The following is a 25,380-nucleotide window of genomic DNA, read 5'->3' as shown; positions in this document are numbered from 1 at the left end:
GAACCATCCGTCTTCTGGCCCGAAGACCGGTCCGCGTAAAGATAGCGGGGTAGGCCGAGAGATGAATAAGTCGTCGTTGAGTGTCGTGTCGGGCATATGCCATATATCGCGGATTCTTGGCATTTTATGTAAAGTCATGTACAGCTGAAACTTGCGAAGCCTCAGTCGGAGCGCTTGCGCTTCTTCTTGTCCAGGCTTTCACTAGGCGATTCATCCCCGGAGAAATCACTGCCGCTGCCCGAGATATCGGCAGCGACTTGGAAAAGGACCTTGCCAAAGCTGTGGTAATCAGCCTCACTGTGACCCATGTTCTCCAGGCTGGTGTCGCCATCTGGAAACATGTCCATGACGATGGCACCACTGCCGTGGGTGCGGGAGTGCTGGGCAAGGTTGTCGCTTCTTGAGAACTTCTTGCCACATTCATGGCACTCGAAGGGCTTGTCCTGGGTGTGCAGCGACCGGTAATGTCTCTTGAGGTGTTCTTGGCGCCGAAAGCGACGGTTGCACAGTTCGCATACAAATGTCTTGGAGGGATCCTCAGTCAGGGACTGTTTGCGGCCACGTCGGGTAGGCGGGGCAGGGAGCGGTGTGGTGGCAGATGCCTGGCCAGCATCCGAGCTCGGGGCGGTGTGGTCGTTGTTGCCAGTCTGGTTGGCATCGTGGCTGCCGGACGGCTGCTGGCCTGATTGGCCGGCATCAGAGGAACCGGCGGCGACGTTCATGGTGGGCGTGGTTGTGCGGGAGTCCTTCTTGGAAGTCCTCTGCTTCTTGGCGGAGTGAAAATCCTCGGACTCGGGTGAGAGGCTGTTCTCAGTCAAGAAGGAATCGCCGCCCAAGGAGAAGGTGGTGGAGCACGTGGCAGAGCGCGATCGCTTGATTTCTGAAGAGCCGCCAAGGTTGACAAGTCCGTTGACAAAATCTTCCTCGGACTCCAGATCCGACAGATCGTCGAATGTGGGCAGGCCGTGGGAGATTTGGGGGTCAAACTCAAAGGTGTCTGAGGCAGGCTTCACGAGGTTGTCACCCCTGAACTCGTCGAGCGCAGCAGGAGCGGAAAATTCAGGTGCCAAGCTGACACCGCCAACAGTCAAATTCCGGGGGTCGATGCTGAAATCGAGGTCTTGCTCGGAAGCATCCGACTGTGCGTAGGGAGGGGGGAGGGGGATAGGGAAGGGCACGAGGTCGTAGAAACGAGATCGCTGATGACGCTCGAATTAAGCGAGATGTTCCTGATGGGTTGAGCGGATTGCAGGTAAACTGAGAAAAAAAGGTCCCGAGTTAGCTCAATATCCAATTTCCTGGCGATGGGGGCCCCGCAGGCCAAACAATCAATGGGAATTACAGGGGAGGGGCTCGGCAGGTACGCCCAAAAAACCGCCCGATGCTTTGGCTGAATCAACTCAACCACAACACATCAATCAAGGCCGATTGATGCTGCACACTGCATTCAGTGGGTTGATTGTGCCAACGCCACAACCCGAAAGAACAAAACCAAAACAATCATCAAAATACTAACCTGGTGTCAACGGGGGAGACCCGCAGCTGGCCCAGTCGAGACCCTCGATCGGCTCGGGCAGGTTCTCCATCTCAGGCTTTGCGTTCTCGTAGCCATCCAGGCCGGAGAACATGGGGTTGAGCGGCGTAGCAAGCATGTCACCGCTGCCGGGGCTGCCCATGTTGCTGCCCGAAGAGGACAGCGGCGGAGTAGCCGGGTAGTACATGCCGTCTCCTTCGCACATCAGTTCCGTCTCGAGCATGAGCTTGGCCGCATGTCCCTGCAGGAACATGTTGGGCTTGTGAGGGGGCGGCGCGTGGCGAGGCGGCTGGCGTCATGTTGGATGTGACCGACTTGAAGACAGGCGTCGGTGCCGACATTTGCGAGCAAGCGGAGCCGGGCCGCGAGTAGATGGGTGTCGAGGGCAGCGTAGGTACGACCGGGTACATCTGCATCTGCTGTTGAACACCGGGGTGCTGGCTGAAGTGACCGTGCTGGCGGTTCTCTGCAGCCATGTCGGGGGTGTAATAGAAGAATGGCGTCGGGCCCATCATCTGGGGAGGCCATCATGTTGGGATCCATTTCTGTTCAGTGGCACACATATATCAGCTCCCACTGGTTCCCCCAAACGGAGCCTCGAGGATGACCGACCTGTCTTGTTATCCAGCTGGTTCGTGTCCGTATCCAATATATAGATATATATATATATAGTTGGCGTATATAAAGTCCGGCGGATTCCTCTCTTGTTTATCAATTAGGTATGATTGGTTTAGTATACAGCTTTGATCGAGTGGGCGAGTGGCCTAATGATGGTAGTTCGGTTCCGTGTTGGAAGGAATGGACGGCAGGCTTGAAGTTGGTATCCAAGACTGTCTACAAGTTGTCGAGTCGAGTGACTGTGTTGTTGGTGTTGTACATATGGCTGACCTCTCGGGGCTCTCGTCTAGATTATATGATATACCTAGGTAGTTGGGAAGAGACAACGAGGCAGAGGGGGGTATAGTGTAGCAGAGGGCAGTTGATAGTATGTCTAATGAAGGGAAGGAAACTCGAGGTGAAGTCGAAGGATTTCCAGAAAGTCAAGTCACAAGAAGAAACGCAGAAACCGATAGGTTATGAAGGAAAAGTCCGCGATCTGTCGATCATATGCTGGGCACCATAAATGAGCGTGTTGAAGGGAGGACCTTGGGAGATAATGTAGTAGACGAGAGGGCAAAGACAGATCAACGCCATTAAAACCGTTGATAGGCACAGACTGGATGGCATGACCCAGCCGGCACCCACACGTCTGTGTCTCACTTACAAGCTGGGAACCACTGACAAGCTGCCTCTACCAGGGCCCTCCAAGGGCCCTCCAAAAGCGAACTGGACTAGTGATCATGGTGGAACCCAAGACGAGCGGGTGTAAAAGAGACGCTAAGCCACCCAAGAGAGGCAATGCTATTCCTGGCACTGGCACCCGAGCTGGGTGCTGCTGGTAGTGGTGCTGGGCCAGGACCGCCAGCAGCATTGGTCGGGCTTAGTGTAGGTTAGGTTAGGTTGCATTGGAGCGAGCGATACATACGTGCAGGGGTCGGGTGTAGACAAGTACCGCCCATCAGACGATACTTTGGCCCCGTCGTGTGTTTGTTGTGTCGGTGGTCTGGGTCTGGTGGAACCCCTCTTCTAGTCTGGAGGAGCCGTACTATACATTCGGCACTATACTACGTACAGGTAGCCATGTACATGCATACTGAGGTCGCTCCAAGTCCAAGACTCGGAATGTCCCTCCTCGGGCCCTGCTGTCCCTCCAGTCTCGCGGCTTGTCTTGTCTTAGTACGCTGTTCTGTTCCTCTTTCCATGCCGACCCGCCCTCCAACCTCGACCACCACGACACGACACGACAGACAGACACGACACGACACGACATGCATGTGTGTGTGTGTGTGTGTGTGTACATAACTAATCTAACCCACCTACACGACCATTTGTGCAGGATAACAGCATTAGTTTATCTGCAGCTTGGCCGGTTTAGAACAGCGTTCCATTCCACCTTGGGCAGGTTACCTGTCAATCCTCCCATAACGCCCATGCTATTGTCTTGACGAGTCGTCGTAATGGGACGGTCAGTCAACCACCCACCGCCCCCTGCCACCTGCTGCATCAGCATGGTGCTCATCCATCAATAATCCATAGTACATACATACGTAGTAGGTAGGAAGGGAATGGACGGTGAGAATGTGGCGGCATAAAGACATGATAGGCTGGGCTTTGTGCTGACCCTCCCCCTGCCGGACAAACAGCCTGTGCAAGACGGCTACATGACTGGCTGGCGTCCAGAGGAATGCAGGTACGGTGCGCCGACGGCGTTCCGTTTCAAATATATGTACGAATTCACATTTTCTCTCCGACCCAAGCAAGATTCTCTGCGTGTGATACCGGCTACCATTGGCCGAAGTCCCCTCTCGCTGGTACGGGCTTGTTTCTAGCGATTGGCAGCCACGATATACCACTACGGTCAGTTCGAATGTGACCGTGGAGAGACGAGGCCGGGAACGCGAAACAGTGGGCGATCTCTTCTCATGCGCTGGCTGGCGGGCGGGCGGGCAGCGGGCGGGCGGGCACTGGAAAGAGAGGTGAGAGAGAGGGAGCCTCCACGCCTCCACGGACTTGACCTAAAGCATGACATGTTGCTGGGTAGGTGGACCCTGTCCTGTCATAGTTAATGCACCCGGTGGCCGGTGCTAAGAATATACTTGCATACATATATGTACATATCAGACGAGGGAGAGGGAAAGAGGGAAAGGCAAAACCAATCCAGATAAATCACAACATGGCACATACTAGCTGTGCGTGTAATAATAATATCGCGCCGTAAGCCAGATGGCTGATTATGCGCGCATGGTCGGGAGGAAACAGGCGGGACTGGACTGGACCTGGACCGCCTGCCGGCCGGGAACATATGACATGGCGAGCCAGCGAGTGAGCAGGTGGCAGGTGGGTTGCACGTAGGGAGGGCCAGCCATAGGTTGGTTATTGGGCCTGCCGCCCGACGGGCTGGGGGACGACCACTACTACTACGCACTCACTCACTCACTCACTCACTCAATAGGGCAAAATGACGCCGTCGCTGATTGGAGTCGGGAGAAAAGATGAATTTTCTATTGTTGGCTCTGGGTTGGCTGCATCATCAGTCAGCGCGCCCACACCTGACGAATGGGTGTGTGTGCGTGTGCGTGTGTGTGTGCGTGCTTGCATACGGCGCATGCAAGCACTCTACTACTGGATGGGATTGTCCCCAGGAGCGGGTAGGAGGTGCTATTCTCACTCTACTCGTCCGGCATGAACATCGACAGCAGACCAGCGAGAGGTCGCATCACAGACTTTCGCCGTCACGCCCAGTTGTCGGGACTATTCTAGGGACTATTCTAGGGACTATTCTAGGGACTATTCTAGGGACTATCATTTTTAGAAACTCTCTTTGTGCTGGCTGTCAGATATGGCATCGTGGGCGCAAAGACGAGTTATTGGAGGACCTCGCCTCCGGTGCCACTAGCGAGCTTATGAGGAGGAGGGATAACGGACCAAAATAATCTGACATCATGCCGATTGCAAAGTGCCGGTTTGGGATCGGGCAAAAGCATGTAGACAGTGGCATGTGGCTTTCTTACTCTGGCATCTGGAGGAGGCTGCGCGCTACAGTCCCGCCCGGACGGAAAAGCATCGTTTTTTGAACGCCACGACTATGCATCAATCTCCAACAACAAAGATCCCCTCACTCTCTGGTGCTTCAGGCTATAGTCGGTCTCAAATGAATCATCGGGTCAATAGTCCCTGCCGGTTCAGATTGCACCTCAAGGCAACAAGGCCCAAGTAACTTTCCATTCCGTCGGCCTCCGCAGACAACAGACTCGCATGCTGTGTTGCACAGCCTGCAAATACGAGATGGTGTGCCATGCTAGCCATCTTGCCGACGGCTACACCATCTCGGGGCTGGCTGTCGAACACACCGGCCGACCATACGATATAACCCCGCACATGGATATCAAGGTGCGTCATCTCCAGGTGAGCCGCTGCTATATTGATGGCAGTGGCTGTAATAGCATGGCTATTCTTGGGATTCTATGGCAGAATAGCCTGTCAATGGCGATGCGCATTACTCACGGCTTCCTCTTAATATCAAACCACGATACTGCCGCACGACTCGACTGCTTTATGCATAAGAGTATGGGACCCAAGGAGGGCCTGTGTATTGTAAATGAAACAAACCTCCATCCGATATAGTATGCGTGGTGATATCAGCTAATCAATATACACTTTCAGGCTCGTTTCGCCGAACAGTCCACCTTGTTTCGTATCTTCCAAAATGGTACCTTAGGTTCCTGTTTTTCTTTGTGCATCCGGCATTATTTTATCTCAGTCCCCCCATTGCCCTTGTGGCTCGGCGCCGGGTACCTCTGGTTGGCTCGACGCTTATACATGCTCAGTCATCCCAGCAGCCAGCTAATTATCCAATCCTAATGTATTGGTGTACAAATCTTGGACGCCATCTTGGCCCCCACCGGGAATGGAGTTCTTTTGTAACACCACGGACGAATGATCAACGCGTGTTTTCATGCAAGCCCTTTTGACACCGAGACCGATGCCACGGCCCTGGCAGCTTTGGGTGTGTTGCTTGCATGGACAAGAGCGAAATTCACTACTGCAAGGTACAGGCAGTAGCGACATGTAATTGGCGAGACGGACGGCGATCGGTCGAAGGAACTTGTGAAAACCGTCAAGCGTAGCCCGTCGTTGCGTCGTCGTCCATGCCCGTCGATAGTCATCACATCCTTGGGGGCTAGTGGTCCCCAACTCGGAAGGCTGGACTTGCGCAGATCATCTTTAGACCGCCTGATGGGTGAAGCCTCATCCAAGATCCATCGGCTATAGAACGCACTCACTCGCTCTCCGCTAGCCGACAGAACTACTCGTTGGCAATGCACGTTTTCGCACGTGAGGCAGGGCCAGAGTGATCGCTGGACGAACCCGACCGGGGGTTCAATGGGCTAGGTGCTAACAGAGATTTACAGCGATAATCCCTTGAGCATTAATGGCATGGGCATGGGCAGGGGCAGGGGCCTGTCGGACCCTGTATCTTCTTCTCGACTCCTGCTGTTCCTTCTGTACTCTGCCCCATTCGGTACTTGGACGCATTTTGGAGTCTTCTCCGACCCACACTGGCCGGTCGTACGGGGAGGGCCGGTAGACCTTCCGTCCTTCGCGACTCATTCTCTCTCGGTTTCTCTCCCTCTGTCGGAAGTCAATGGATAGATTGGGCCTCGCTAGCCTCTCCGTTAGATAGCTTCTACGTACTACCACGTACTATTGGGCAATGGGTCTGCTACCTCTGGGGTGACGGCTGGACGGTTCGATACCTTTGGGGTGAATTCCTGGTCCTCTAGTCAGTCAGTCAGTCAGTCAGTCCAGTCGGCGTGGTGATTACCAAATCCGATCCGTGGAAATGCACTAACCGATCCTTCCACCGTCCAGCCTCAATTCCGCCGTCGCTCATTTGGGGTGGGAAATCTACGAGCATGCCAATCCATCCAATATTTCGTTTTACCGTTCTGAAAAGCCATCCATGCAGCAATGGACAACGAAGAACTACACCGCAACGTTGTCCAATATAAGCAAACGACAGCAGACTGACCGTGCTTCTATAGGCCGTTCCACTCAAGATCTCGAAAGGCAATGTCACGAACACCACGGCGGCCCGCTCGTGGACAGGTACAGTAGCTGCCCGCCACTTAAAATTGTAAGCGATGACAAGTCTCATGTCGAACCCCAGATTCACAAGAGGTCAGGCCTGACCCTGGTCCTTAGTACGTCTCCATTATCAAAACGAGGTCTTGGCAACGAGTCCGGCCTGCCGGGGAATCAAGGATGACGGGGCCTGATTCAAGGGCCTGTAATGAGCAGGCCCAGGGGAAACCAGGGCCCTGCTGGCCCGACGCTGTAGCACTGCTACGTAGGGATGTTTTTCCAGAAGATCTCTGACCGGCAAATATTGGGCCAATCACGGGCAACACCGGTCGCACAACTCCAGAAACTTATGGGCTTGGAATTGCACCCAAGTGCAAGGGTCTTGCACAAATTCGGGCCTATACACTCACCCAGTAGACCAGATCCGGAAGCTGTTTCTTCGGTCTGCTAAGTGTGTTCTGTTGTACGACAATCACCAACGAGTGGCGAAAGCCTTCAACCCAGCATCGGACGATAGCCCGCAATTGAGTCGTGTAAAGAAGCTCGTCCCCCAAGGTGAATATCACTCTGCTGTCTCCTACCAGTCTACAGCCCGTCCGGCCAGACTTGTGCCTCTCCATGTAGTACTACCTACACCAGGCTACCGTGGTCCATGGACCCTGACGATCAGGTACAGAGGGGGCTATCCGTTGGCCTTCCGGTGTGTCTACACAGACTGCCAGGAGCCTCGAGCCAGAGCTGAAGCCATCTGAAGCCGCCTGAAGCCAACCTGTGATCCAGCTCACCTTCATCGGGTTACATTGTCCGGGCATGTGACATTGTTCTGGAGATTCCTTGGAAGCACGTCCGCAGGCTTCGATTGTTCCGTGGGCAGCCAAGCAATATTGCCATGGGTTCGGTGCAGGGTTTCGTCGCTGGCCCACCGGGCCGGGGACGACTCCCAGTGGTCAAGAGCAGGTGCTTTGAAACCTTCTAGAAGCCCCGTACATCCATAACACCCCCACCCGGTCATGCGTATCGAATGTTACGGCAAATTTGACACCTGAGCGGCTTCAAGTATACCTTGCAGCATCGTACGTCCAGAGATACACGTGCCGAGAAGGCAGATAAAGCTGCACTCTATCGCTCCATGGGTTGAGTAATGCCGCCCATCACCACCTGGAGATGGGGAGCGCGGCCACCACCCGCTGCCCGTCGGCCCCATCGAGGCAGGGGCGCCGTTGGCTGGCGAGCCTATTCCCAGATGGGGCCATTGACCTCCAATGTAATGCACACCCTCAAGGTTGCTGGCGAGGGCTCACGAACAGGTGGATAGGCATCTCATACCGCCTGCTCCAAACCCGTCAATGTTTCGGTGCAATGACAGGCCCAGGGCAAAACTTTTCACCAGATAATTTGATCACTCGGACTACGCCGAACCATTATTGTTGTTCTTACGTGAATGATTGGTTGTTGTTGTCTCTTCTACTAGTTACAGCCGGATGGATACATGTTTTGGGTGCATGACTGGCAAGGCGAGAGAGAAAGAGAGAGAGAGAGAGAGCAGAGCGTTCTCTCGGTGTCGCACCGCCATTTCTTTCCTCGACTTTATTGCCTAGGATATCAGGCATTCTTGCGACGACTACTCCGTAAATCACTAGCCGTTGCCTACATATGTATGTATGTATGATGGGGAGCCGGCAACGGACCGCAATAGGCGATCGTCATAAATACAAGGGACCCCGTGGTTTGGTGAGCAAACGTCAACGCCTAATCAGCAATGGCCAGGCCGTTCGCCGCAGGGCTCCAGGGCTCCAGCCTAAACACACAGAAACCAAGCCCATCACACGGAAGTGACATACTGCCTATTACAAACGTCGCAGTCGTAGAAAGAAGACCCAGTGATCATTGCGTGTTACCATCGAGTCTGTGTGCGGTCGGGTTCCGTCATCGGTTCACTATACAATCTACGCTACGACGGTAGATAGATGGGATGATCAAAGATCGGCATGACGGTAATTACAACTTTATGTCTACTGTATGTACATGAACGCAGGACCCAGTTGATCCTCCCGATGAGGCCGTTCGATACGGACAAGAAGCTGAAATGAGAACAGAGTGCTTACGCCATGGCTCTTTGCGTAGATGGAGAGAAAATCCAAGCAGGTACGAGACCGCAATTGACTTTTCGTCTCCCGTTATCTTATATTCGCAGGTTTGCGTCAGGACGTGGTACTCAAAGTCAACGGGAGAGCGTCTGATTGCGTGGGGGATGGTGTATGTATGGGGGTTTCAGATACTCCGCACACATGCAAGCATGCCTCTTTGGAAGTCGAGATGGAATTGTCTTCCGGGCTGTCAAAGGGTTCCTTTCCTGGTGGGTAATTGCTTTTTGCGATCACCAAGTGCTTGAGTTTGTGACGACATCTGCAGGTCCCAACGTTATCTTGCCTGTCCCATACAAGTGGTGCCAGTAGCCTAGTAGATCTCTGGATGTCTTCAGGGAGGTTCCCTGAAGCTGCTACAGGCACGCAATATACACCAGTAGTAGTGTAGGACAGAACTGGCACCTGAGTGAGGGGAAGTGGTCTCTTGTGATGTAAGCCGGTCTCCATCTGCTGCACCATCTGGAGAAGGAAGGTCGGAATGATGATATCGCAATAGTAAGTGTGTGCGTGTACGTGAGAGGATAGGCCCTTAGGCAGCTTAGGCCCTGCTTCTTGGATAGGCCGGCCGTCATCCAAGCCCCGCTATGCCAGACCTGCAGATAGAGGCGTCAGCCATCTGCACGTTGTTCGGTTTCAGATATTGATCAGATATTGATCAGAAGAGGTGTGTGCCGAGAGATCAGCAGGTACGGGCTATCGGCTGGTTCTCAGCGGCACAAAGCTGCAGTAGCTGAGTGCAGTCCATCGAGAGGCATGTCTGTACCCATCACCCTATCGCGGCCACAACACCAATCAAATCCCGCCCGACCCTTTTTATGAAATGGTGGGTTACAGTCACAATGTTTCAGTCCTACTCTCTATCCCGTTTCTGCCATCTATTTCACGCCGTTTCAAATGGCAACTGTGTGCGTTCGATGGCGGGTTCTGGAAGACAGCATCTCCGATGGGGGCTTTTCCTGGGGAAACCGGCTATGCACTCCTTCCAGAATCAATGCGGGCAACCGGTCGAATTGGCTGAATTGGGTGCTCTACTCCATACATACGTAGATATGTGAACGCATGCATCATCTTGACACGGGACGTGCTCGAGTTTGGCATTTGACAGGCTTGGCTCGGCGGTGTCGGGGCTGTAGCTTGCCATTTCCGACGCTTCTTCTTCTTCTTCTTCTTCACCTCGTTCAAGTTTGCTTGAACCAGATTCTCGGGAGCAAGCAGCCTAAAGGTTCTAGCAGCAGGCGCCGATGAGAAATTTCTCCTCGCTCTCACCACTTGCCACTCACCACTCACCACTCACCACTCACCAATCACCTGAACGGACCGAGGCTAAAATGGTTTTGGTTGGTCCATGTTTGCCAGGTAATGAAAATCGATGATTGCCTGGGGAAGCTTTGGTTCCTGCAGGAGGCCCAGGTTGTGCACCAACAATGAGGGCTTTGGGCTTTCGCTAAAAAAGTGGTTGGCCCGTCGAGCGGTGGCAAGGTGCATTGGGATACATTAGCCTGAACGGGGATGCAATATGTACAGTACGGACGGCGTGACAGCATGCCATCACACCCGTGCCAGGAAACCGACGTATCGCAGCGGTCGCTGTGGTTCTGGCAAGCTGGTTCGTCAGAATGCGGAGTGCACCATCGCTTGGCAGAACAAGAGGCGAAGTGCAGCAACTGGCAACTGGATGTCGGCCATGGCTGGTGTGCGTGCGATCCAGTAGCCAGAAGCCAGTACGACCATACATAGGCCTGTCGATGACATGACCCAATCCAGTCACCCTATGGGTGCACTGCGACTGTTTTGGTAATCTTAACAGACAATGGTCCGAGCGTATACGAAGCGACGTCAGAGGCTATGTCATCGAGAAGCCAATCGAGAAAGCAACACCGAATGTCACCGTGCAATGTCCTCTGCGGCGGGCAACGGGGTGGTTGAGCCGGCCTTTGGTTCGCAAGTCTCGTTGTTTCGCGGTGCTGCATAGTCTAGATAGTGCTGGTGCCAGGCCGGCGACCTAGGTCCTAGATCTAGGCCCTAGCCTTTCGGGCGTGTCCGCATACTCTAAGCCTCTGCTCTCTTTGCTTGCTGGTGCACGCATGGCCTCTTGGGGGCCCTTAGTCTCGCAGTAGGCCAGTAGTAGGCAGCTATGTCTTTCCATAAATCAGATGAGATGGATCAGATCTCACCAGTCAGATGGTACCTGCTGCGGCAGGGCACTACTCTGGCATCTGTAAAAGTCAATCGTACTTGGCTTGACTGCAGTGTTGATTGGGCCTCCCATCTCGGTATGACATCAGCGCACAGAATATTCTGCGAATCTCACATTTGAGGGCTTTCAGTTGGGCGACACCCGTCCAATCAAGTTGCAATTGCCCATGTGATATAGACCTATCACGAACAAGATGCTTCTTTTCAGCCCCGAACCCAGCCTTTGATGGTGCCGTGACGCATCCTTCTCGCCTCCAGATTTCGTGCAAAGCCAAGGAGGGGCAAAAAGAAAGGCATGGCGTTAATCGGGTGGTGTTTTTACACAGTTGCGACAACGCTTTGGCTTTGTGCCAGAGTATGAATTGCTGCCAGCGAGTGAAACTAGAGAGGTTGCCGATACATCGTCAGGCTTGTCTCACACCTTTGGATGAAGTATCGACCTCTCGTAGGTACAACCGTCCCACGGCCCACGGCCCGACGACATGGGATGCGGTTTGATCTGTAAAATCCGGGGAGAGACCCGTGGTCAGGACATTGGCTTAAGTCTTTTTTGTTGAAAGTGTATATCCTGGGTAGTACACTCTAGGGTTCCAGTATGTTAGCAGACAGTGTCTTGATATCATTTAGACTTTATAAATTAGAGGTAGGCTATTATTACTATTATCTTTTTCTACTTAAAGTAGATAGGTATTAACTAAGAGACTCGGTTATAGTCTATAATAAATATTAATAACCTATTTATATAATTACTATAAAGCGAGCCCTACTAGTCAAGCTCCAGAATCCAGTGTTGTCAGGATACATAGTATTGGGATTGAGAGGTTGGCCATCTTCTAGAAAGCTGGAAGTTAATACACCAAGGCGCGTGCGTGCCAGCGGGCAAACTGTTCGTCAGCGAAGTGAGTATACATTAGACAAGCCACAAAACTGCCTATGTCGGACCCCTGGAAAGGCCAAACTTGCACTATAACAGACGTTTCGCTGACACGCGGGTTACCCCTTAAGCACCATAGGGGCCATATTGAAAGGCTAAGACAGGGATCGTGATTCGGGATGAACAGGCAATACTTCTGCCAGTAATTGACAAACCCCAATCTCTTGAGTGCTTCTGAATAAGACGTATATGTTACCCATTTCAGAAGGTATATGTATTTGGATAATTTAGACCAGTTCACAATGTGCTGGGTGGCTTCCCACACATACGGTATCTTTATGCACCTGGGTAAGGCGATGACAATTGGGCCCTGGTCGGTTGTGATAGAGGATATCTTTTGACCAATATTGATCAAAATAAGACCCGGAACTTATATAGAACCAAGGAAGCCCGAGTAAAGGTGCTTAGGCCAGTTGCAGGGTGAACCAACTTCGTATATAGAGCCGAGCCTGGATAGTAGAGACACCCGCTACTTACATTAGGGGATATAACAACTTCAAAAACATCGCTTTCCGGACAAAATTCACCAAGGTTAATGTTATGGTGAACTAGAGGCACAGGAGGCGATGGCTAAGTCCATAAAGGGCGGCTTTGATTGTTACGTGCAAAGACCCGCGTGTACAGCACGCGGACTTCAGGCCACCCCTCGCTCATCGATCATTTCCCACACATGCATCGTGACTTTTAGGCGCATGTTGAGAGGCGGAATCACTTATTGTTTCAATCTGCCCAGCATCGCTGCATACACGAGAAGGAAACCACACAAAAAACCTGTAAAAGGGGACTGTAGACAACTTCACAACTCGACAAGCGCAACCTTCTTTGTCAATGGAAGTCTCTCGTGAAGACGAGGCCGACCTGGCACCCTTTCTTCAAACGTACTTCAGCAAGGAACACGGCCTGCACCTCGCCCCTCGATGTCCATCCTCGGTTCTCCGGAAAGGCGTTGTGAACCGCATCCTGTACTACACGGGTTCGTTCAACCCTCCCCACGCCGGTCATCTCGCCATCCTAAAGCACGCCTTCGACCATTGTGACCGACACTACAACGTGGTTGCAGTTGTAGTAGAGATGGCTTCCGACCAAACCCTCCAGCATAAGTTTAGAGATCAGCCCGGCACGCTGCTGCTCAACAGCGCCCAGCGCGTGCAGATCTGGGCCGAGGCACTCTGTAATCGCCACCAAGGCGGAAACAGGGACAGTGACCAGAATATGTGGTGCTGGGTAGTAAGTGGATATGATTTTTGCGCCTGGGAGGACGGCTTCGACGAGATGATGCTCAAACTTGCCCATTGGGCCGCACCTGAGTATGACGTCCGGGTCACACATCTGATAGGAGGTGACTACATTCGTCTTGACCCCCGGGCTGAGAACCTCTCTAGCAAATGTGACTTCATCGTATCAAACATCAGTAGACCAGTTGAGTTCCAAGATAGCCAGGGGGTTTGATCAAGATGCCCTGGTGTTCGGAGTGGGAGAGGATCATCGACCAAGGAGAGCCCAATGACGGAGCCGAGAAAGCCACCAAGCTCAACAAGATCGGCGATGGACAAGGTAAGGGGATTCAGCCCATTCCGTTTCAAGGTAATGGAATTCCCAGCTAACTCACTAGATAGACCAGGAGGACTTGACACCATCGGAAGAGTCCTTTTCCCAACTCGGCCTTGGAGCCGGCGATGGAGCGGGAGCAGTGGCGGTCTGGACTTGTGAAAAGCACCTAGCCAAGACTTACACAATCCGATTCATTAGTGCCCAGGAGCCGATGGTGCCCAGCCCAAGCTCTACAGCAGTCCGAAGAGCAATCGAGAACAGCAAGCCCGAGGAGCTGCTCGACAACCTGCGCCGGAGCGGTGCACTCGCCCCCGACCTCTTGGCGTCCTTCATCAGAGAGTGAAAGGAGCCGAGAACACCGTCGCATAACTGTCTCATCTCACTTTCTTTGGCAGGCTGCTTAATGTGGCGCTCATCGTACCCGCAGCGTATTGCCATCCCCAACCGCTCTCTTCCTTGTCGTCAGGCTCTTCCATGAAGAGACTTGCTGATATTTAAACGACATGGTGGTAGCTCTGCTGGCGGCGCAATGGCTACCGGCATGAAATCCACGGTATGCCGCAGCCCAGCCACACCAGTAGAATAAAGAAAACAATAGAAAGAACACGTTTTTGCAATAATTACAACGGCGATGGTGGATGGTGTCAACGGGCCCTGCTGGCCAGGATACTGGGCACGCCCCAGGACCGATTTGGCAGCTTTTGTAGCTACCCTGTGGCGGTACTTCGTAGCACCTCGCCAATCACTTATTTAAAGGGTCCCGCGCCATGACGACGCGTCAAACGAGTTCGACACGGGCGGTAAAAACGCCCCCACGCACCTCTAGGAATGAACGATACCATCATAGCTTCAAATTTGGCAATTGGTGGGGTTGGCGACATATGCATGCAAAACCGCATCCAGCTTGAACGCCAAGTAGTCTTTTGCTGCAAAGGAGAGAAGCCGTCCGAGGGCCAGGGGCTGTGGCGTGATCGGTTTGGGCGTGCTCAACCTTGCATCAAGTATTGACCGCAGTTGCTCGATATGGCCGAGAACCAAGCTGCCCAGAGCAGCTCAAGGGCGTCGCCCGCCTCCATCTTGCGCCGACCTGTATCGCAGGAGAATACCATCGTCAATCGGTCGACCCAGGAACGCCTCAATGAGATCGTCGAGGTGCGTACCACCGCAGTCCCTTGTGCCCAGTGATTAACGGCGTTAGAGCAGACCGGCATCCATCGAGCGAATACCATGTCGCGATCGCAAAGCCCCACGCCGCAATCATTCCTCCCTCCCCACGACAATGACGAGAGCGCCGACGAAACGACCGGCATCGTGGGACAAATTGTAAAGAACTACCAATCTACGCAGACGAACTCCAATTCAAGGCGCGACAACCCCCATCTCCGAGCCCAGGTACAAGCGCAGGATGCAGATGGCCACGCAGGCGAGGCTCGCAACAACGACGGAAACTCGTGGGCGCATTTCTGGAGTAACATTTGGTCCATTGAACTCGAAAACAAGGGCAGTGTCGCGCGAGACCATCTAGCTTTAGGTACGTTGGAAGCCGTATAGTGTCTGCCGCCTGGTGTACATCACCGTCTAACATTCATTTTCCTCAGAACGGACATTTCTTGCCTGGTTGCGCACTAGCCTGGCATTTGCCTCGATTGGAATCGCTGTCACCCAGCTGTTCCGGCTGAATGTATCCTTGGCCGAAGGTGACGACAAGGCTTTGCAAACCATTCGCCGGTTGGGAAGGCCATTGGGTGCCACATTCCTGGGAATTAGCATTCTGATACTGCTGCTGGGCTACCAAAGATATTTCCAGAGCCAGCAATGGATACTGAAGAAGAAATTCCCAGCGGCAAGGTTAACAATTGTCCTCGTGTCCTTGATAGCCATGGCGTTGATGGTTGTGTCTCTCATCATAGTGGTGGTTGTACACCCGACAAGCTCGCGATCGGATCTGTGAACGCGGATCATAGATTGGGCTTGCGAGCTATGGGCAGTTCATGCCAATAGAGAATGTCCAATACCAGTGATACCAATCGAGAGAAGCATGAACTACGTCGCGTGCAGTTACCGGTAGTCTGTAGACGCCTGCCTGCCGGCCATAAAGGAATTGCCCGAAAGTGCCGTGCTGTCACACATTCCAGAAGATGCGCAGAAAAGCTGGAAGTGGCTGCTACAATGTGCGTAGGCATCGCAGCCATAGAAGATGCCACAAGCCATTTGAGTGGCATAGAGGCGTCCCAGTAGGGCTGCATGCTTTGAGGGCAGTGGACCCAGCTGCACGCAGGAGCTCAACGGCAGCTCCAAAAACTTGTAGGTTATGCCCAGGTCCGATTTGTCTCCTGTACAATATCTCGCAGCAACCCGACACATTGATTTGCGCCTGCTGTTCACTATGGCTCCTGCAAAGCCCGTCGATGTACAGGCCTTTGCGAACACGCAGCTTGCACTTCTCGATGCAGAACTGCAAAGCGAGCTCCAAGAAAATAGCGGCCTGATAAGCAACACTAGTCCCACCGCCCTACAGCGCGCCGGGCTTGCCATCACGAATCTGGTCGTCTCGGCCCAACGTACTGGCCTAGGAGGCAAGACTGTGCTCGAGCTGGGCCCGGACAGTGCCACGTCTACCACTGGGGAGCTGCCAGAGCACGGAATAAGAACGGGTGACATCGTGCTCGTCTCAGAGCTGCCGGCGGGCAGTGCCAAGAAACGAGAGATCAAGGAGCTGGAAAAGAAGGGCGCGCGCGGCGTCGTCACCAAGACCAAGAGAGAGACCGTGGCCATCGCCATAGATGAGGACAAGGAAGATGTCTCCTTCTCCGGGAGGCTCTGGATCGTCAAGTTGGCCGACGATGTCACATATCGGCGAATGAACCAAACTATGAAGGAGCTTGAGAAGCAGACCGAGTCGGACTACTCCATGTTTACCAGAGTCTTGTTTGGGTTGTCTTCGCCCTCATCGATCCCGTCAGACCTAACCACTGAGCAAGAGTGTGCTAGCATCGAGTGGATTGATCCAACACTGAATGACTCACGTAAGCTACCGCAGAAGTTGGGACTTGGACTTTCAAGATTGTATTCTTCGTCGATGTATCTCAGTCGCCAGTGCTAACCCCTCTACAGAGAAAGACGCCATTCGATTCTCCCTCGCTTCGAAGGAGATAGCGTTGATCCATGGACCCCCAGGAGTATGAGCCCCTGACGGCTTCTGCCGAGATACATTGGCTGATCTACTATATATAGACTGGCAAGACCCATACCCTCATCGAACTCATCCTACAGATGGTCAAAAGGAACCTGCGCATACTGGTTTGCGGGCCGTCCAACATATCAGTAGACAACATCGTGGAGCGCCTGTCCCCCCACAAACTGCCCATTCTGCGTCTGGGGCATCCAGCGAGACTTCTGCCGTCGGTTTTGAACCATTCGCTGGATATTCTGACCAGTACCTCAGAAGCAGGGTTGATAGTAAAAGATGTGCGAGCCGAGATGGATGCTAAGCAGGCTTCCATCAAGAAGACCCGAACTGGGAGGGAACGCAAGGCCATATACGCCGACCTCAAGGGTTTGCGGAAAGAGTATCGAATCAGGGAGAGGCAGTGTGTCAGCGATCTGATCAGAGGTAGCAAGGTTGTCCTTGCCACTCTTCACGGAGCCGGTGGCTTTCAGTTGAAAAATGAAGCATTTGATGTCATCATCATAGATGAAGCAAGCCAAGCACTCGAAGCTCAATGCTGGGTGCCGCTCCTCGCAGCAAAGAAGGCAATCTGCGCCGGAGACCACTTGCAGCTGCCCCCTACGGTCAAGTCCAGCAACTCTAAGACGAAGGCCCCGGTCAAGGACGGCGACAAGATCATTAGAGGGATGAACCTGGAAACTACTTTATTTGATAGGCTTCTATCCCTGCATGGATCATCAATCAAGAGGATGCTAACGACACAATATCGTATGCATGAGAATATTATGCGTTTCCCCTCAGACGAGCTCTACGATGGCAAGCTCATAGCGGCAGATGGGGTCAAAGGGCGCCTGCTCAATGACTTGCCAGGGGTCCAAGATGCCGAAGACACGAACGAGCCCGTTATATTCATTGACACGCAAGGTGGCGATTTCCCCGAGAAAAGCGAAGAAGAAGACACGGGGAGGAAGTCTAGTGTCAAGTCGCTCCTCGGCGACAGCAAGAGCAACGAGAATGAAGCTGCCCTGGCCAAGCAACATGTGCAGAAGCTCGTCGACGCTGGCGTGAAGCCCGAGGACATTGCTGTTGTGACTCCATACAATGCTCAGGTAGGTACATCCTGTGTCTTTACTCAGGCGGTTACGACTGACGTTTCTACCAGGTCGCTCTACTTGCACCTCTGAAAGAACAATTTCCAGGCATCGAGCTGGGCAGTGTAGATGGGTTTCAGGGGCGAGAAAAAGAGGCTATCATCGTCACGTTGGTGCGCAGCAACAGTGAGGGCGAAGTTGGCTTTCTAGGCGAGAAGCGCCGCCTCAATGGTGAGTTAGCCCAAACGGGAACCGCCTCGGTTGCCCGACCCGAGGCGTTCATTAGTCGAGTCTATGAGTATGCAGCTGATGCAGGGTTCCAGTTGCCATGACGAGGCCAAAGCGCTCGCTTACCGTCATTGGCGACTCAGATACCGTTCAGAAGTGAGTCGTTGCATTTCTTACCGCTCATCACACACTTCCAAGTAGCTTGCTATTCTGGGGCCACCTTGTTGCAGCTCTCGGTTGTTTCCCGTCCCCTTCATACAGCCACAGGTTTTGTCTGCGACAGGTTGCTGACCATGTTGGCTCTAGAGGTAGCAAGTTCCTCAAGAACTGGATGGAATGGCTCGAGGAGAATGCGGATTTGCGGTATCCAGATCTCGCCTCGCTGGGAACCTGACAAACTAGCAACCATGGCATTGAGCACTCAGACTCACGGCGGAGGACGACGGCTTATCGGGCAATGCGCGACCGAAGACGCCTATGCAGTAGACGGTGTGGTGTGGTGAGCATTTAATGCAGGGCGGCGGTCCACCAGAGAGCTTCAAGATTGAAGGACGGGTTCATCCAGTCTCTCTCCCTCCTCTTCCTTACCCACAATACTGCATGAATCGGAGGTTTTCGCTCCCTTATTACCCAGCATCATGGTGCTATATGCAGCTCGTAGATTTTTTCCCTTCCGCTCCACTGGAGCTTTGCGAAATTCTGGACAGAACATATTGTATGTAGCTGTACACCCTGGCCGCCGACCCTGGCACCTGGACGGCGCGGTAATGATTTAATACGCTAACGTGCAAGTCGCTTACCCCAGCCAGGGAACGGCTGGCGTCCTGGGCGAAGAACGTGGTAATCACCAATCTTAGCAGACGGAAGAAGATCCTCGTGGGGACAAGGGAAATCATTGATCATGACGGAATCTACTACATAATACTAACCATGCTGTTTCAGGTTGCTAGTCACGCAGCGTGGCACGAGCGGGTTTTCCGTCCGGGGTCGAGCCGTTGGGACTAGGTATCCTGCTCTCTCGTACGTGTACATACACTTACACACCACCGAACGGAAATAGTACATATGCCTGGTCCTCACCAGAGAGGTGCGAGATGCGACGCAGGTGGAAGATCCCGAATAGCGACGGTGAAAAAGCCACCCCCGGTGGGCGATCGATCGGCCGCTCGCCCGCTCGCATTTCTGAATTTGCGCGAGAATCCACGTGGGAGAGAGACGCATTACGGAGTATTTGTTTGTTCAGTTCAGCTTTCAAGTATGGGATGCACCAGGCACCAGGCCAGGCCATTTTCAGACGGCATTGGCCGACATGCCCATAATGTGTCCAAGTAGGCAATGGAGGGCAGCAGCCCCCTATTGATTGCAGCGGCTTCTGGTCGGCCGAATAGTGTTGCTCTGCAAATAGGGTGTCGGCGCGGCTCTGCAGGGTGACCGCATAAAGCTGCACATGCAGAATCTACTGCGGCGGCTACCAGCTACTGTCCTCCTGTCAACTGGATTGACATTGAGTCTGTGTGCCAAGTGGCGAGACCAAATGGAGAGTAGAAGAGGGCACCTATGGGAGTCTTTCCTTCGTTTCCTTTCTTTTGTTATGTTTGATATTTGATAAATAGCTCGAGCGATGATGCTGTGGTAAGTCGCGCATGATATCATGTATGCTTCTGCTAGTCTCAGCCACAAAGGGGGGAGGATTGGAGGTCTGAACCACAGGTTACATGGGAAGGTGAAGCAGCAACCTCGGTTCTGTATCTGCATCGAGAGACAAGAGGATTCTGCATCCGGCGTGTTACATGCCAATTACAGAGCCAGACCCGACAGACCCGACAATCTCAGAACGGCCCCCCGGTCAGAGGGGGGCAATGTCACTTAAAACGAGTCCCCCCCTCTTAAATCCTAGACCCTGATACACATCGGTGACGGGGGAGATCTCGACAGCAGGAATCCCTGGCTCATTGCGAAATCTCTTCGGGTTTTTGGACCGCCCGTTCCCAAGGAAGAGGAGAGTTAAAGGTAGATCAAACACGTTCTCGTGCTCCCGCTGTCCAAGATACGCGGCTTCTAGGGACGCCTAGGGTTTCGGCTACGACGTCAGGAGAATGAGAAAGAAAGAGGGAAGGGGGAAAAATGAAGATGAAAAGCAAGAGGCCCACAGGGGTTTTCGTTCTGTGGATTGTTCTTCTGAGGGCCTACCGAGGTTTCGGGTACCACAGCTACTATCTTCTATGCGGCTAGATGCGTCGATAGATTTTGATAGATGGGCAGGACAAACTAGTCTGAAGGGCGGTAGGTGGTGCTTTGACAATATCACAGATATGCGTGCAACTAGCGTCCTCCCGCCACAGCCGCCGCACTCTGGTAGTATGTATATGTATGCGCATGAATGCTCGTGTAGATGCTGGCACTTGTAAGCGAGGGCGCTAGGTCCTGGATTAGCAGGTAGCTAGTCAGCTAGGCAGGCCGTCTCTTCCCATCCCATACAGGTAGCCGACTGAATCATCGTGTTGTCGAGGAGCTGTGTCTTATTAGAGGGACGGACGCGTTTCCCACCCGTCGAGCAAAGTATTGAAACGCATGCTATATGTCGATTGTCTTATTATTTGATCTCGCCTTAAAACCATAGCAGCTGTTGTTATTGTCTGGGAAGGCAGGGCCTTGCTTTTAATTAGGGTTGGCTCTCTCCACAGCTGCCATGACTGTCAGTTTTAGTGTGTAGCAGGTGCCGTGTCTGTCTCTCTCGCTCGTCTTCAGCTTCTGCACCCTCGGCGCGACAGCGAGACGACTGGATCCCCAGGCCTGCTTGGTCTGCCAAATGGCATGATTCCCTCTCCCAAGCGCAGACGCGCACGACCAATCCAGAGAATGTCTCAGCTCGCGAAGGGTCATTCTGTTACAGTTCCTGCAGGTTGACAAGCAATCTTAACCAACACACAGACTCAACATGCAAGCCGCAAGCCCCCAAGGCCCCCCCCAAGGCCCCCCCAAGGCCCCCCATCGCTCCACTGTCACGTCGTTGGCTCTCCACTAAATAACAAGCTCAGTTGTTGTCGCTACCACGAGTGGCCTGGATTGGACGCGGCACGCCGGTGGGCGAGCGGGCACGACATTCTCTCCCTGGCTAGAAGTGCTAGAGCAGACCGAAAGGGACCCTGCTCGTCCGAACCTACAGACTTCTACTACATGCCTGGATGCCACCCGGCAACAACACATGGGACGAGACGGGGGGCGGGATCAACATGTGTAGGTACCTATTCCGTGTACAGGTACAATCAATGCCTGGCCTGGCCCCGGTTCTTTTCCCATCTCCAGTCGCATCCCGTTGCGGTTCTGACCTCTCGGAACCTGCCAGGCTGCTTGCATTGTTTCATAGGCCATCGGTATCCATCTTGACAGACATCGCTCGTTCATTCTTCCTTGTTGTCCTGTCCGTAACAGAAATGCATTATGATACGTGATGCGCTGGCCCAGGGCTCTTCCCTACTTGCTTGTCCCATAAACCATCGCTGATTCCGTGCCATCCCCCACCCCCGAGCTTTCCATGCTTCATTCGTCTCCGTCACTGGATGACTACCGAGCTAGACGTTCAGCTCTCTTGATTCGCACGCCGTTACGTGCTGTCATTATCCGAGCTGCATTGCTGGCGATGTGGGATGCTGGAGACCAGGCTGGATCGCATTAACTGTCACAGCCACCGACAGGGACCGCCCAGTCTTGCTCCCTCTCTCGCTCGTTCTCTCTGCCTTGCACCGCTGGCCTGATGATGGATCGAGCTGGACGTCGTCTGTCTTATCTACGGTCCTTCCCACTCCACCGCCCGAGGCTGCTTTAAGCCTCTCTCTCACTTGTCTATCTACACATCTACTTTCGAGGAACAGTATGAAAGGCGGCCTCCTGAAGTCGCCGTCCAGCGCTGGTCGCCCCAAGCCAGGCCAGTCAAATATCCGGGGGAAAATATCTGGTCCCATCCCAATACAAAACCCTGCCGAGGATGACGAGTTTCCCATGCGCGAGCGCGGGACAGGGCATGCCACGCCCCTGGGCAGCGAGGCTCCCAACAGACTAGCACCACCGCAAGAGCGTGGGTCTATCATCGACAACCAGAGCACAAACGGCCAGGTCCGCGTATCACCCGAGGAGAGGACGCCATCAAGAAACCAACCAGGGACGAGTCAAGCTTCGGAGAATTCTGGGAGCCCTGCACAACAGCGCACGACCAGGTCGAGTACTTTGCGGTACTCGACCGTGAGCAACAACACAGATTCCGACCGCGATACTCCACAACGGAAGAAATCGACTTTGCGCTCTGCTCTCAGCAAGCTGTTTGGTCGCAAGAAGAAGAACTCGAGCAATGGTGGCTCGTTGGAGACGCACCACGAGAATCCCTCAGAACCGGCATTGCAGAGGAGTGTAAGTTGGATCAGGCCGTGAGCTACCTATCTTCAGTCGGCTAATGGTAACCCGCTTAGGAACCGTCCTCTCTAAGCCGAGGGGCTAGGACCAAGGAAGGCGAGCCGAAACGATCAGCATCACTGCCGATCACCGAATTCGATAGAGCTTTACGGTCTCATTCCGTCGGGCCCGAGGATATTATCGCGATTGAGAGCGCACGCAACTCTTTGCAGGTCGAGCCTATGAAATACCGGAAGCGGGCGGCAACCACAACAAGCCGGCTCTTTAACACGAAGAGCCGAGACTTTGGCGATCTTCAAGGCCTGTCACCGCGGCCCGCTAGCGCCCAGGGTCGGGCCAACCAAGAGATCACTGACGATGACCCCAGTAACATCGGCCGTGCCATCACGAGTGACATCCTGACACTGCACCGGCGCTCGAGAAGTTTGTCGCAGCTGCCGGATGAAGGCAGTCATCTGCAGAGACGGCGTAGCGATGAGATTCGGTACTGGAGGGAGAGCTACAACGCCGGCCTCCTCTCGCCGACTTCCTCGAATGCGAACGAAGACATGGGAGTCTTGCCCGTGGAGCCCCCGGAATCACCGGCCAAGCCCGTCCCGATGACGCCGCCCCAGCCCTTCAATTTTGGGCCTGTCGCTGGCATGAAGATTACGCAGGCTGTCACTATCGAGGAGCGGATAACAGCCCTGGAAACTTCCAACCAAAAGCTGGAGAAGCTAGTCTACCAACTATTCCAGCTTCTTCCTGGAGTCAATGAGTACCCCGCAACCTCTGAACGCCCGCCACCCGCGGCCCCTAGGCCGTACTCCTCTGCCCACTCAACGAGCTCCGTTTCTGCGACTCGGGCTCGCGAGAATGCCTCTCGCGATTCCAACGACTCATTTGGTGACGAGAACACTTTCATCGGCTCCATCCCACCTTCCAGCGGGCTTGCAAACCGTCCCGTGTCTACGGCCACGGTTCGTGGCGCGACCAGCCTGCCCACACTCCACCGTAACCTCTCTGGGCAATTCACCCCGGATCACTACACAACCCTTCTGGCTATAATAGAGACGGAACGCTCGGCACGACAGGCACTAGAGGCCCAGGTGCACAAGATGAGCACGCAGCTGCAATTGCTGTCTCGGGCTTCGCAAAAAGGCGCCCCTGCGAATGGACCTACTTACTCCACATTCGAGCACGACGACGACGAGGAGGAAGAAACCCACCTCACACCCGCTGATGACGACTTGTCCGGGTCCGAGGCATTCAAAACACCAAACGAAGAGTATCACCAGCATGGCTTCGGTGCCTTCGGCGAGGAGTTGACCGACGAAGAATCGGACGGCCGCCGCAAACGGGCCGCTAGGACTCTGTCTCTCAGCCAGCTCACGCTGAAAAAGCCCCCGAGAGCCTCGAAAGCCTCGAAAGCCTCGAAAAAAACACCCAGAGGCCGGTGTCAACTTATGACTGCATGGTCTTCGACCTCCCAGGGAAGACTTTTGACCCGAGTGAGACCAAGCCGCTTTACCGCCTGCCTTCTACCCGTGTTTGTTTTCCTGGCGCTATATTCTACTGCTTGAGCGACGATTTTATCTCGGCGCGCAATTTATGAGGTTACGTAGATGACTGGACGATGGAGCCTGGGCTCATGCGTTGATACCACCTATTTATTCCCCTTCGGCTTTCCGAAGCGCAGAGAGGCAAGCATCGCCATTACGGTGTTTCCCCTTCGGAATCGCATTGCACACCTGCTCGAGCATTTCTTCGGACTATCTTGATTCCTTCGTCTGTGTATTATAAGCGAAAGCATGGTTTTGTTACGACCCCCTTTTTCAACACTCGTTTTCTATTTATTCTTTCCTTGGTTTGGTTTGTTGAAGCACCTTTTTTTTGTGCGAAGATGCCCTTTGAGGGCCGATACCCCTTGATGACGAGCTGGGTTGGTCGATCGAAGAAGTTCTACAAATAACGAGGAAGAGATCGCGCCTCAGATAGTGGTAATCAATGTTAATAGTGCGAGTTGCCGCAATTGCACGCTTTCCTCCCATTGCAGCACATGCCGTGCTTGATGTTCGTGATCCCCCGAGTGGACCGACTCGAAGATGCTGATTCAGGATGAGAAACATTCCATGGCGCCAACACCAGCTTCCTCATTAGGACGAGCGCCCCTCCACTAATTGTCTTCGCAAGCGGCTCTTTCGCTGCCATCTCCGCCGATTCGCATCGGTAGATAGGCTGCCGTCCCCCCCTGATTGGCCAATGGCTACGGTGCTGCCATTCTAGGCAAGGACTGCGTTGGGTTCCCTGCGGCGAGATGAACGATGATGCTGTTACGATTGAGGGGTCTCTTCGCAGCAGGAGATGGGACTGGCTGGGCCATCTGGACTAGACGTGCGCGGATGTGTATATAACCTCCACCGAACGACTCAAGAACAAACACCCAGGTATTCTTATGT

General features: G+C 53.6%; 5 protein-coding genes across 5 annotated transcripts; 4 read left to right on the top strand and 1 right to left on the bottom strand.

The window, feature by feature from the left end:
• Window positions 1–161: 161 nt before the first annotated feature.
• Window positions 162–1,787, bottom strand: PG998_001068 (uncharacterized protein; the record flags this gene model as incomplete). Its single annotated transcript, XM_066867886.1, has 2 exons — window positions 162–1,120; window positions 1,517–1,787. 2 exons carry the CDS (start codon window positions 1,785–1,787, stop codon window positions 162–164), a joined length of 1,230 nt encoding a protein of 409 aa, XP_066736301.1.
• Window positions 1,788–13,324: 11,537 nt separating this feature from the next.
• Window positions 13,325–14,390, top strand: PG998_001067 (uncharacterized protein; the record flags this gene model as incomplete). Its single annotated transcript, XM_066867885.1, has 3 exons — window positions 13,325–13,883; window positions 13,937–14,050; window positions 14,113–14,390. 3 exons carry the CDS (start codon window positions 13,325–13,327, stop codon window positions 14,388–14,390), a joined length of 951 nt encoding a protein of 316 aa, XP_066736300.1.
• Window positions 14,391–15,070: 680 nt separating this feature from the next.
• On the top strand, window positions 15,071–15,998 carry PG998_001066 (uncharacterized protein; the record flags this gene model as incomplete). Its single annotated transcript, XM_066867884.1, has 3 exons — window positions 15,071–15,199; window positions 15,251–15,578; window positions 15,646–15,998. 3 exons carry the CDS (start codon window positions 15,071–15,073, stop codon window positions 15,996–15,998), a joined length of 810 nt encoding a protein of 269 aa, XP_066736299.1.
• A 435-nt stretch (window positions 15,999–16,433) lies between these two features.
• On the top strand, window positions 16,434–18,929 carry PG998_001065 (uncharacterized protein; the record flags this gene model as incomplete). Its single annotated transcript, XM_066867883.1, is given in 6 exon segments — window positions 16,434–17,073; window positions 17,162–17,226; window positions 17,282–18,325; window positions 18,379–18,605; window positions 18,623–18,691; window positions 18,737–18,929. The coding sequence occupies 6 exon segments, from the start codon at window positions 16,434–16,436 to the stop codon at window positions 18,927–18,929; spliced, it is 2,238 nt and encodes a 745-aa protein (XP_066736298.1).
• A 3,479-nt stretch (window positions 18,930–22,408) lies between these two features.
• PG998_001064 (uncharacterized protein) lies at window positions 22,409–24,504 on the top strand (the record flags this gene model as incomplete). The annotated part of the gene is made up of 2 exons (XM_066867882.1): window positions 22,409–22,939; window positions 22,999–24,504. The coding sequence occupies 2 exons, from the start codon at window positions 22,409–22,411 to the stop codon at window positions 24,502–24,504; spliced, it is 2,037 nt and encodes a 678-aa protein (XP_066736297.1).
• Between the last annotated feature and the right edge of the window lie 876 nt (window positions 24,505–25,380).

This window comes from Apiospora kogelbergensis (genome assembly GCF_038363985.1).
Source record: "Apiospora kogelbergensis strain CBS 113332 chromosome Unknown utg000001l_segment0_segment0, whole genome shotgun sequence".
In the NCBI taxonomy this organism is placed as follows: domain Eukaryota; kingdom Fungi; phylum Ascomycota; class Sordariomycetes; order Amphisphaeriales; family Apiosporaceae; genus Apiospora; species Apiospora kogelbergensis.
Note: the sequence above shows the minus strand (reverse complement) of the source record. Positions and strands in the feature narration are given on the sequence as shown.